Source organism: Eptesicus fuscus, chromosome 8, assembly GCF_027574615.1.
Source record: "Eptesicus fuscus isolate TK198812 chromosome 8, DD_ASM_mEF_20220401, whole genome shotgun sequence".
NCBI classification, from domain to species: domain Eukaryota; kingdom Metazoa; phylum Chordata; class Mammalia; order Chiroptera; family Vespertilionidae; genus Eptesicus; species Eptesicus fuscus.
Genome location: NC_072480.1, coordinates 103,133,662 through 103,145,956, shown reverse-complemented (window position 1 = coordinate 103,145,956; position 12,295 = coordinate 103,133,662). Strand labels below are relative to the sequence as shown.

At 55.3% G+C, this 12,295-nt stretch overlaps 1 protein-coding gene across 1 annotated transcript in view; it reads left to right on the top strand.

Moving 5' to 3' along the window:
* Window positions 1-12,295, top strand: part of CSMD1 (CUB and Sushi multiple domains 1) — a 694,425-nt gene that overhangs the window by 596,079 nt on the left and 86,051 nt on the right. Inside the window, exons 36-37 of the mRNA XM_054719948.1 lie at window positions 18-114; window positions 2,500-2,604. Coding sequence (XP_054575923.1) covers window positions 18-114; window positions 2,500-2,604 — 202 coding nt within the window. The remainder of the gene's footprint in view (window positions 1-17; window positions 115-2,499; window positions 2,605-12,295) is intronic.

Genomic DNA, 12,295 nt, shown 5'->3' with positions numbered 1-12,295 from the left:
CACGTTGCCTGTGGCAGATCCAGGTCATCAGCTTCGCCACCGAGCAGAACTGGGACTCCCTGGAGATCTACGACGGCGGGGACGCCACGGCGCCCAGGCTGGGCAGCTTCTCAGGTGAGGCGCGCGGTCCCGGTCCCTGTGGGTCGGGTCATCACACCGACAAGCAAATGGCCGGCACGGCCCACGGAGCCGTGGCCCCGCACCCTCGTCCCAGGCAGAGGCTCTCTGTGGGCAGCCTCGGAGCGAAGCGCCCCCAGCGGGAGGAGGAGGCCCCTCCTCAGTGAGCTGCCGGCCTCGCCCTCATCAGGGCCCGCGCTGGACGAGACGGCGTGGCCACAGCAGCCAGTCCTGCGGGGCAGGCTCACCGCGGGCGACGGGCTGAGAGTTAGGATCCCAAGTCGACAACCTGCCTTCCCCTGTGGTGGTGAGGGTCTGGCTCAGGGAGGGATGGACAGGTGGGCGGGCGCTGTTGGGGGTTGGGGAGACTTGTGGGAACTGGGACACAGTGAATCGACCGAGGTGTACACAGTCACCCCCACAGCACTGGCTCCCCGGCTTCCAGGTTGTCAGGCCACAAGCAGCGCGGGCAGGTGGCTCTCGGTCAGATCCTCTGGGTCTGTAGTCAGATGCGCTGGGTCTGTTGTCAGATCCGCTGGGTCTGTAGTCAGATGCGCTGGGTCTGTCCTCAGATCCGCTGGGTCTGTTGTCAGATCCGCTGGGTCTGTAGTCAGATGCGCTGGGTCTGTAGTCAGATCCGCTGGGTCTGTAGTCAGATGCGCTGGGTCTGTTGTCAGATCCGCTGGGTCTGTAGTCAGATCCGCTGGGTCTGTAGTCAGATCCTCTGGGTCTGTTGTCAGATCCGCTGGGTCTGTTGTCAGATCCGCTGGGTCTTTCTGCAAATGTCAGCCCCAAATCCACACCCAATGCAGGGTGAGGGGCAGCCAGTGTCACACGTGGGACAAAGGCAGGTGAAATGGGTCTCGGGGCCTCTTTCTCTTTTCTTTTCTTTTCTTTTCTTTTCTTTTCTTTTCTTTTCTTTGTTGTTGTTATTCCTCACCTGAGCATATTTTCTCATTGATTTTTTTGAGAAAGTGGAAGAGAGAGGGAAAGACAGAGAGAAACGTGGATGTGAGAGAGACACATTGATTGGTTGCCTCCTGCACGGCCCCGACCAGGGCCTGGGATCAAGCCTGCAACCCAGGTCCATGCCCTTGACCGGAATCGAACCCGGGACCCTTCCATCCGCGGGCTGACGCTCTAACCATTGAGCCAGGCCGGCCAGGGCTGTGTCTCTTTCTTGTGTTGATGTTGAATGGGTCCTGAGCTGGGCCCACGTGGGGTGCAGCCGGCCCTCCCGGGCCTCCTCTCTCCCCTTCTCCTCTGGGACGCACTGAGGCCCGGGCTGTGCCCTCCTTGCTGGCTGCCCGGCCGGCAAGGTGCCCGGGTGGAGCCTGGGGCGGGAGGGGGGGTTCCTCATAAAGACTCATGCCACTTTGGAAATGGGCCAGGCCACCCCACTTTGCAGGCGGAGAAACCTTATGTAAATAAGCCTGCATTTTCCTCTTCGCACGTGTTGGTCTGAAACCCGCGCTCTCTCGCGGGAACGTTATTCGGTGTGAACCCCGCGGGCTGGAAGCCAGCACAGAGGGGAAGGAGCATCCTGGGAGGAGCACTGGCTGGCGGCCACGGCCCGCCTCCGGGACACTCGCGGAGCTACACGGGGCCTCTGCTGTGTCCCAGGGAAGAAACACAGGGCACATTGTTAGAGGGGAGTGATGGGAGAGCCCCGTGCCCGTGGAATATGAGAATGTGTGTTCCTTCGTAAAAATGTATGTTTTTATGGATGTCAGAGAGGAAGGAGAGGGAGAGAGAGAGAAACATCCATGATGAGAGAGAGTCATGGATCGGCTGCCTCCTGCACGCCCCCTACTGGGGATGGAGCCCATCACCCGGGCCTGTGCCCTGACCGGGAATTGAACCCCGACCTCCTGGTTCGTAACTCGACGCTCAACCACGGAGGCACGTGGCCGGGCAAGCACGCATGTGCTGAGCCTGAGATGCAGGCAGAGGGGCTGAGGAGGGCAGAGAACACGTGTGACTGTCACTGCCCCCGGGAAAGGGACGGGCTCGACGTGGAAAGAGGGAAGCCGAGGCTCCGTGTGAACACGGGGGGTCAGACAGCCTGGGCTGTAAATGTAAACGGTTCCCCACGCCCGGCCGGTGCGGCTGGTGGGTGAGAACGGATCCGGGAACCAGGAGGTCAGGGTTCATTCCCGGTCAGGGCACAGGCCCGGGCTGCGGGCTCCATCCTGTGTGGGGCGGCAGGAGGCGGCGATCCACGGTTCTCTTTCATTGCTGTTCTCTCCCGCTCCCTCTCCCTTCCTCTCTGAAATCCATAAAAACATGTTTTTAAAACCACACACCCCAACACCCCACGTGGATGCATCCGGGAACGGAGATGCGTGTGTGATGCTCAGGGCCATGTCCGCCTCCTTCCAGGGACCACGGTGCCCGCCCTGCTGAACAGCTCGTCCAACCAGCTCTACCTGCACTTCCAGTCGGACATCAGCGTGGCCGCCGCCGGCTTCCACCTGGAGTACAAAAGTAAGGCCCGCCCGGACCCCTGCCCCCGCCCCCCTGCCCCCGCCCCGATACCTGCCCCGCCCCGACACCTGCCCCCGCCCCGATACCTGCCCCCACGCCATACCTGCCCCCGCCCAGACACCTGCCCCCACCCCGACACCTGCCCCCGCCCCGACACCTGACCCTGCCCCCACCACCTGCCCCCACCCCCAGCACCTTCCCCCGCCCCGGCATCTGCCCCGCCCGGACACCTGCCCCCACCCCGCCCCCACCCCCAGCACCTGCCCCCACCCCGACACCTGCCCCGCCCGGACACCTGACCCTGCCCCCACCCCGACACCTGCCCCTGCCTGGACACCTGCCCCCACCCCGACACCTGCCCCCGCCCTGACACCTGCCCCTGCCTGGACACCTGCCCCCACCCCGACACCTGCCCCCACCCCGACACCTGCCCCTGCCTGGACACCTGCCCCCACCCCGACACCTGCCCCTGCCCAGGGAACCTGCCCCCCGTTGCCCCGCTGGGGAATGTCTTTCGAGGGGACATGAGCCAGCCCCTATTCCGCAGTGGAGCCTTCTCCTGTGCTCCAAAGGGGAGTGACGTCGAGCTGCACCGACTCTTTCTCTAAGAAATATACACGACAAAAGACAAATTACCGGGGACGTGGACGGGAGAGCTGGAATAATTAGGTGAAACGGCGGCTCCATTTCAGGCTGTTGGCCTAAAAGGCACAAAAGGTAACCTCTGCGATAGGGCCCGTCCTCTGTGATAGTGACCGCTCCCATGAGCACGGGAGAGACAGAACGGCCGTTTCCAGGTAGACATGGCCACACGCCCTGGTTCCGAGGCTCCGCGGCTGTGCATAAGGCCCAGGGCCGCCCCTTCGCTGCCGCACCCGTGTATTTTTCATTTTAATTGGAAGAACGTGTCTCGGAGGAGCCGCTAACCTTTTAAAAATGGATGCGCAGCTGAGTTAATAGTCCGCTAAACGGATGACAAAGGTCAGCGTCACAAATCTCCCGGGTGGGGGGTGACGCAGGCACACGCTGGAAGAGCGAGCGCGTGAGAGTTTCCGATGAGCGCGAGGTTTATTTTAGGACGCGCGTTCCAGCACTAAAGCTGCTGAATGCGCACATCCATCTCCTTAACGAGCCGTGGCGGACGGGCGGTGCGTGGCCGAGCTGCGGGAAGTGGCCTTTGGGATCCAGATAAACAGTGTGCGGGCGCGACGGCACGTGCGTCTCCGAAAGGCCAGGGCCCGGCGGACGATGCATCTTCTGCCGCAGACACCAGCCCAGGGCGCCGCTCACTCCCTGGAATTTCCCTGCTTGTGCTCGCCATTTGTATGCAAGTTTCTTCCCGTTTGTGTGACGAGGACTGCTTTGGCGACAGTGTGACATGGCGCTGTGGGTGTCATTTATGGAGGATGTGTCTGAAAAAATCTGCTGCTTGGGTACATCATGTGCATGTGTACGTGGGGAGGCATAAACCCTATGGATGGCAGGTTAATACCCGATAATATCTTCAGACGCGTTAGAAGCCAGGAGTCCTCTCCTTTTCCCCTCAAGGTTGTTATCCCGTTTTCCGGCGTGTCCCTTGCTTCTGGTGGGCGGAGGTGCGAGTGAAATAATGAGCCCACACCTAGCGCCGTGTGCACTTAGCTGTGGGCTTGCCGCTCCAACCTCACATCTCCATTCCCTGAGTTCCCGGCCAATGTGCTTCCTTAGAAGAGAGAGACAGAGGTATTTCTCACAGATATGACGCTTGTTCAAGGATCTGAGGCCTTATTTAATTGCTTAATGTATTTACCTATTTTTTTTTAATTTGGACAAAGGTAATGCCATGTTTCTGTTTGTTGTTGTTGTTGTTGTTGTTTCAGTAGTTCCTTTCAGATGCTAACACCATTCTGCTAGCTCATGCCACCCCTTGTCTCTGGGTCTCCAGGCAGCCCTTTCTCTGCTGTAGCTCCCTCAGCCAGGTTAGAGGGTGTGTTCTGTAAAGGGAACCTAGGACCAGGCCAGCACAGCCCGTGGAGCGGGTGGTGGAGGAAGTTGCCGAGAGGCCACCCTGTAAGGACAGGGAACGGCCCCTCTTTTTCCTAGCTGTGGCCTTCCACAATTTATGAGAAGCACCTGGCAATTAAACACCACGACGTGGTCTCAACAAACACCCTTCTGTTCAACCTGGGGGACAAGATAGCTACTCTCAAGGCTACATTCTTGCTACACCTCCTCCCTGCTGTTTTCACATCTCAGGGATAATTCCCACCAAGGAGCCTCCAGTTAGAAAGCTCCCTTCCTCACTCCCCTTCAAACAGGCCTCTTTTGAATTATTCATCGCTTTTGCTCTGAGCATGTTTCACAGGCTTGGGGAAAAATACTGATAAGACACTTCCTAGGACATCTGTAGGACTGTCTCCTAAAAAAACAAACAACCCTTCAGCCCTAACTCCTCCTCCCTTCCTTGTCACTTAGCAACAGCCAAGGCTTAAACGGGGAAGCTGCCCTGTTGTTTCTTGCCTTATGTTGATTAGCAATACTTGGCCCTTTCCCTTCGTGGGAAGCACAGTAAACTTCCTCTCTGCATCTCCTCTTTCGGTTGTGAATTCTTTCACAGCCCTTGTCGGCAGCCAAACCCCAACACGTCCGCTATTTGTAATCTGTTGACATAGTTCTGCATCTGCCTTGAACTATGTATGGCCAACCGGCAAGTTTCTAAACTCAGACTTTTCACTAAACATTATAGCCGTGAAACAGTAATGAAACCACCAACCAGCACGCGCTCTGTGCGGGCCTAAGCGTGTCAGAGCGGTTTGTGACGTGTTCTCAGCTTTCAGAGGAGACGGAGCAGAACGCGGGGTGTTCTCTGCGGGCCCAGGTCTTGGTCACCCTCCTGATAAGTGACTGAAAGACGGACACAGATGTACCTCTTTGGGAGGAGGGATTTCTACGCATGAGCAGGGGTGTGTGGACCCAGCCGTCCTATTGCACCGACGATGACAAGTGTCCCATCATTGGATGGTAGGTGGCAGGTCCAGGAGCCTGTGGGTCAGGTCCACCTGGCCTGGCCCTGAAACCCAAGCCGATACGGGATGGCCACACCAGCTCCCAGTTCTCTGGGGGGGAAATGAGGACGAGGCCCCCTCAGATCAGCCATTTCTTCTTTCCGAAGGACCGCTGGTAGGGTTTTTCTAACAGAAGACAGACCCTTTGGCGTGAAGGGATCGATTGTAAAACTCTAAGGAAACCAGAAGCGATTCTAAGGTGGTCTGGCCCCACGGAATGACCCAGATTTTGGTGGATTTACATAATCCACGTAAAGGCTGAAAATAGCGGCGTTTTCTCACGTCCCTTCCTCCCCCAGCCTCTCCCCCTGACACCGTGAGCCTCACTGGACATGGGACACGTTATACAGCAGGATCACCCCCTGTCACTCTTGCTCCAGGCTCTTTATCCAGAGAAATAACCAAACAAAAACAAAACAAAAAAGCGAACAACTATCTGGGAACTTCAGATTATAGTATAGACATGTAGATAGTGATGATACTGGTTTATCCTGAAAATACAAAATCAGACCTAAAGGTGTATGAAATAGAGCCTGCTACTGGGGAGCAACAGGGGGAAACTAATCTTGAACCAATAGGAAAATAGTATGTAGAAATGTTTGCATAGAAGTATATAAGTGTCTATTCAGAATAATCTAGAATAATAAAAGCATAACATGCTCATTAGACCCGACTGCCGAACAGCAGAACAACTGTCCAGACACCCTTCCAGATGACCTTCTGGATGACCTTCGGGATGAAGCCGAATTTCATGCATCGGGCCTCTAGTTGATATATATACTGACACGCGAGATTAATCAAGAACATACTGCTTTTCTCCCAGCCGGAGTGGCTCAGCATCATCCTGTTCACCAAAAGGTGATGGGTTTGATTCCCGGTCAAGGCACATACCCAGGTTGTGGGTTGACACTCCTGTCGGGTGTTTATAGGAGGCAACTGGAAACAGGTCGCTGTTTCCCTCTCACATGGACTTCTCTCTCTCTCTCTCAACCTCTCTCCCTCTCTCTTAAATCAATTTAAAAAAAGAACATACTGCTGTGATGTATGTGAGGTATCACCTACGCCAGTGATGGGCAACCTTTTGAGCTTGGTGTGTCAGACTTCGCCCAAAAACTGAGCATAACTCGGGTAGTGTGTCACTTTGAGGAAAAAACACTATTTCGCAAATGTTTCATCCTCAGGAGCAGCAAATGTTTCATCCTCGGCATGCGGCCGCGTGTCATCAGAAATGGCTACGCGTGTCGGTGCTGACACGTGTGTCATAGGTTCACCATCACTGACCCACGCCATGTGTATAGCACTAGACAAGTGCTCGCTGATCTCAGTTGGATTTGGTGGAAGAATCGCTAATGAGATTAAACATATGGGTTCTGTTGGACTGTCTCCATTTGTCCTGTTTTTATTCTGTGGATTTTTCCCTCTTTTCCTGCCAGCTTTGGTTTAATTGAGTCTTATTATTGCTCCAATCTATCTCCTCAATGGGCTCATTGGATAAAACTATTTAAAATTTTAATGGTCTCTCTAGAATTTAAAATATGCGTCATCAATATAGCCCAGCTTACCTTCAAATGATACTCTGTCACTTTGGGAATATTACAATAACCTAAAAGGCACATACGTTTCATTCCTTTCTTCTTCTCCTATGGTATTCTTATTTTATCTTTTCTTTTTACTTGTTATAAAGCCCACAACGTATTTTAACTATTTCCGCTGTACATAGTCAATGTTCTTTAGACCAATCAGCACTGAGAAAAGGTTTCTAGTTACCTTCATTTTAATGGCTTTACAGCTTTCGATTTCTTGGGGAGACCCGGCTTCTGTTTGATTTTTTTCTGTCTGGAAAACTTCCTGGGACATTTCTCGTGGGTCAGATCCACTGACCTGAATCCTTCCAGCTTCCGGGTTTTTCTGAAGGTCGTCATGTCACCTTCGATTCTGAGAAGTGTGTTGCTGGGCACAGAAGCTGGGCTGAAAGGTCTGGTTTTCGCATGTCAGCGACGCCTCCCCACGGGATTCTCATCTCTGAGTTCCTGAGGACAAGCTGTCTTTCTCAGGCGCTTGTCCCTGCTCTCTGCCTTCCTCTAAGCTTTTTTTTTATCTTGGACTTTCAGCAGGGGGACTAGGAGGTCTCTAGGTGTGTGTGTGTGTGTGTGTGTGTGTGTGTGTGTGTGTGTGAGTGAGTGTGTGTGTGTGCGTGTGTGTGTGTGAGTGTGAGTGTGAGTGTGAGTGTGTGAGTGTGTGTGTGTGTGTGAGTGTGAGTGTGTGTGTGTGTATGTGTGTGTGTGTGTGTGAGTGTGTGTGTGTGTGTGAGTGTGAGTGTGAGTGTGTGAGTGTGTGTGTGAGTGTGTGTGTGTGTGTGAGTGTGTGTGTATGAGTGTGTGTGAGTATATGTGTGTGAGTGTGTGAGTGTGTGTGTGTGTGTGAGTGTGTGTGTGAGTGTATGTGAGTGTGTGTGTGAGTGTGTGTGTGAGAGTGTGTGTGAGTGTGAGTGAGTGTGTGAGTGAGTGTGTGTGTGTAAGTGCGAGTGAATGTGTGTGGATGTGAGTGTGCACACACGATATTCACCATCGCTGACATGCTACATTCTCGGGTCTGTGGTTTGGTGGGTCTCATTCCTCAGGGACAGCTCTTGGCCATCACCACCCACACGTTTCTTCAGCCCTGTTTCCCTGCTTCCTCTGGGACCCCTCCTCTCCCGTGTCCGTTAGGCCATCTGAGTGGCTTCCCAGCCTCGTGCGCCCAGTGCTGTCTCCTCCGCCGTCTCTCCGTGTGCCCAGTGTGTGAGATTGCCGTTAACCTTCTTCAGCGTCGCCGCGCCGTTCCTCAGCCGCGTCCACTCCGCTAACGAGCTCATAAAGGCCCTTCGGCCCGGAGGCTGCGAGGCTCCCTCTGGATTGCCCGTTGACTCTGTCTTACGATCATTGGCTCTGCAGGAATCGCTCCACCGCCTCCTGCCTGCTGCCTTTTCTTCTAGAGCCTTTCACATGCTTCTCACAGTCATTGTAACGTTATTGCTTCATATTTCCATGATAGGAGTGTGCGCTGAGTCTGAGTCCGCTGCTTGATCGCCAGGCAAAAGGCTGTCTTCTTGCATTTCTGTGTGTTGCACAATGTTTCATTAAAGCTGTGAGCCCCGCCAGCCTGGCTCAGTGGTTGAGCATTGACCTATGAACCAGGAGGTCACAGTTCGATTCCCAATCAGGGCACATACCCAGGTTGTGGGTTTGAACCCCAGTGTGGGGTGTGCCGGAGGCAGCCAACCCATGATTCCCTCTCATCATTGATGTTTCTCTCTCTCTCCCTCTCCCTTCCTCTCTGACATCAGTAAACATACAATAATATATGTATTTTTAAATGAGCTGGACACTGAGTAACACTGCAGAGACTGCTGGTGATGTTGGTGCCCAGAATGGCACCCACTTCTGTTGTGTCCATCCAGCTGGACTGGAGTGGGTTTGAGTCCTGTCGTTGCTATGGTTACTCTCCTGCATCCCAGGGGGCAGGTCCCTTGAGGCAGGGGGAGCTGCCGCTGCCATGTGAGTCGTGTGAGGGCTTTGTCTCAGCGTCCGTCCTCCACCTTCAGTGTCCAGTCACCCCTAAGCACCTTCCAAAGGAGGTGGTCTCCCCCGAACCCTGCCCGCCCCAGGGTGGGCTGTGACTCCCTCCGTGCCGGGCTCACCCCGAGGCCAGCTGCACTGCTCTGTTCTCCCCGCCTCCGGCCGACCTCAGAGCCTGCCCCCCACCCCCACCCCCCGGCTCCATGGGGTGCAGTGTTCTCAGAACCCCTCCCCCGCCCAGGCCCTCCATCTCCGCCTGGGGTTGAATTCGGGGCCTGCCCCGCATCCTCAGCTCAGGGAGGCCGTAGCCTTGGATGACAGAGGGCCCCACGGCCAGGCAGAGACCGTCTTTTCCGTCTGCTCCTCTCCACCCCGGTCCCCTTTGTGCCAGGAGGTGGCACGCTGCTGCCTCTCGCAGCGGCTAACGTTTCCTTTCCCACACGTGACGGACCCCATGGCGCACACGCCAGTCCATGCCCATCCGCCCAGAGACGGGGGATGCGCACGGCTCCCAGCCGCTGCCGCCCCCGTGCTTCCCCGAGTCCCTGGAGGGGCCGTGGGCGAAGGACACGCTCCCGGCCCGGCCCTGAGCTCCCGGGCGCTGGGGCTCGGCAAGCGGCTGAGACTTGGTGCTGGTTCTTCCCCGCGAGCGTGACGGTCGGTCCCCTTCCTCCTGCGTCCTGTCGGCAGCGTGTCCCGTCTCTCCGAAGGGGCTGTCCTCTGAAGGGGATGCCACCTGGTACCTCAGCCTCACCTCTTTGGTGAGTTCCAAAGGTGGTGATTTCGTAGTTTAGATTTTTCTCATTGATAACATGGATGCGATGTTTTAATTTTACATAATTCTGTTCCCAGGTAGAAGTGGAAATCCTTTTATGGTTTTGATTTTTTAAATATCTTTTTGTTGATTGTAGAGAGAAGGGGACGGGGTGGCGGGGAGAGGAAAACATTGATGTGAGAGATCGATACCCATCAGCTGCCTCCTGCACGCCCCACACTGGGGAGGGAGCCCGAAACCTGGGCCTGTGCTCTGACCGGGAATCGAACCGTGACCTCCTGGTTCATAGGCTGACACTCATAGGTTGACACTGGCCGGCTGAGGGTCCTGGGTTTGGCATCCTGCTGTTGCCACCTGCTCCTTCCTCATGTCTGTGTTCTGGGTCGGACACCTGGGGGTGTTTCTGTAAAAGGGCTTCCCCACCCCGACCCCCTATCCTTTGGGCCTGGGGAGGGCTCCCCGTGCGGGGCGTGTGCTTCGCCAGCGCCTGGCCCTGTGCCCTGTGAGGAGCCATGGCTTCTGGCCCAACGTAACCCACTCATGACATACACCTGCTCGCCACGGCTGCTCACGTCACTCCAGACGCCTGGGACATGCCCGGCTCGGCCCAGGGTCCTCCATCGTCCGCAGACCTGGTGGGTCACCCTGAGTCCCTCTCCACGTGGCACCTCCGTTCCTGGACCCGTTTGTCTCCATGGTGTCACTAGGCGATGCTGCCACAAATGCCACGTATCTCCGTGTCCTCAGCCTCTAACCCACACGGACTGCACAGTGATGCCGGGACGGGACAGGATGGGACGGGATGAGATGGGGCGGGGCGGGGCGGGGCGGGGCAGGACGGTACAGAAGCGGCTCCGTCTGCATGTCCAACACCGAGGCCTGAGGGAGCCGCCCTGGGACTTCTCTGATTAAAATCTTTTTGTTTGTTTTTGCTTCTTCTGAAACGTTATTGTAATCCCTGCAGGTACAATATAAATGCAAGTTCCTTTTATCGCAGGATGAACTGGATTTACACATAAATTTCAAGGAAAGAGAAAATGAAAATAAATTAATATACAATAAATGCATTTAAGTCAGCATGTCATAAACAGAGTAAATAAGTAAAAAACCATTGTTTGTGAAGCAAGGGGGATTTAGTAACAAATTAATGTTGAATTATGTGTCACCGTTATTTTCTCTTACTTTAAACATCGTTTTCTGTGCTTTTTGCACATGTTGGGTTATCCTCCGGCCTCAGTCTGGCCTGCGGTGACCTTGGAGGATCCCCAGCGATGATGTGTTGTCACCATCAGCCAGCTTTTCCCTGTCCCACACGCAATCGGACATTTACACTGAGAGGCTTCTACGTACATTTTATCGGAGCCCAATAGAAAATTAAGTGGTGTACGGTCGTTGATTTTGCCAATTTTTGATAGAAGGGAAAAAGGCGAAATTAAATGTAGCTGTGATCTGTGTTCTAACGTTAAAGATGGAGAGAAATTAGACGTAAACCATTGAAACAAGTTAGAGGCCTAAGTGGCTGTATTTTTTCATATTTAGCAATTTTACGGTCCATGAAGAGCCCCAAATGTGCTTGGAATAAAATTTTAAAAAATTGCCTTGCCCTAGCCGGTTTGGCTCGGTGAATAGAGCATTGGCCTGTGGACTGAAGGGTCCCAGGTTCGATTCCGGTCAGGGCACAGGCCTGGGTTGCGGGCTCGGTCCCCGGTGGGGGGCGTGCAGGAGGCAGCCAATCCATGATTCTCTCTCATCACTGATGTTTCTCTCTCTCTCCCTCTACCTTGCTCTCTGAATCAATAATTTTTTTTTAATTGCCACTTAATGCCTCTGGTGCTCCCTGCTCTTTAACGTGTGCCGTTGAGGGAGGAGTCAGTGTTGACGTGGGAAAGCGGGATGCAGCTCAGCCCGCTCACGCAGACAGACCGATGGGCTGCGGGGCCTGAATTCCTGGTTAGGGTGGCCCTGCAGCCCTCCGGACGCGGGTGACCCTGCCCCGCTCAGTCACAGTGGGGAGTGAAGTCACCTTCCTCCCCTCGTTCCATCTTCCCGGCTTTGGGGAAAACTGAGGCGCAGTGGTGAGTCTCAGACTGGATCGCCAGGGACGGTGTCCTGTGCAGACTGGCTCAGCAGCTCGGGCCAGGGCATCCCCGAGGCTCCCCAGGAGGTGCTGAGGGGCTGGGAAGTGGAGGAAATTGGGCGCCGCCTTCCCCTCTGCAGGCGGGTCTGCAGGCTGGAGCTGGGCCTGACCGGCCGCCGGGGCTTCCCTGAGCCCTTCCTTCATGTCAGAGGCCAGAGAGGACGCCGAGGCTCCGGGG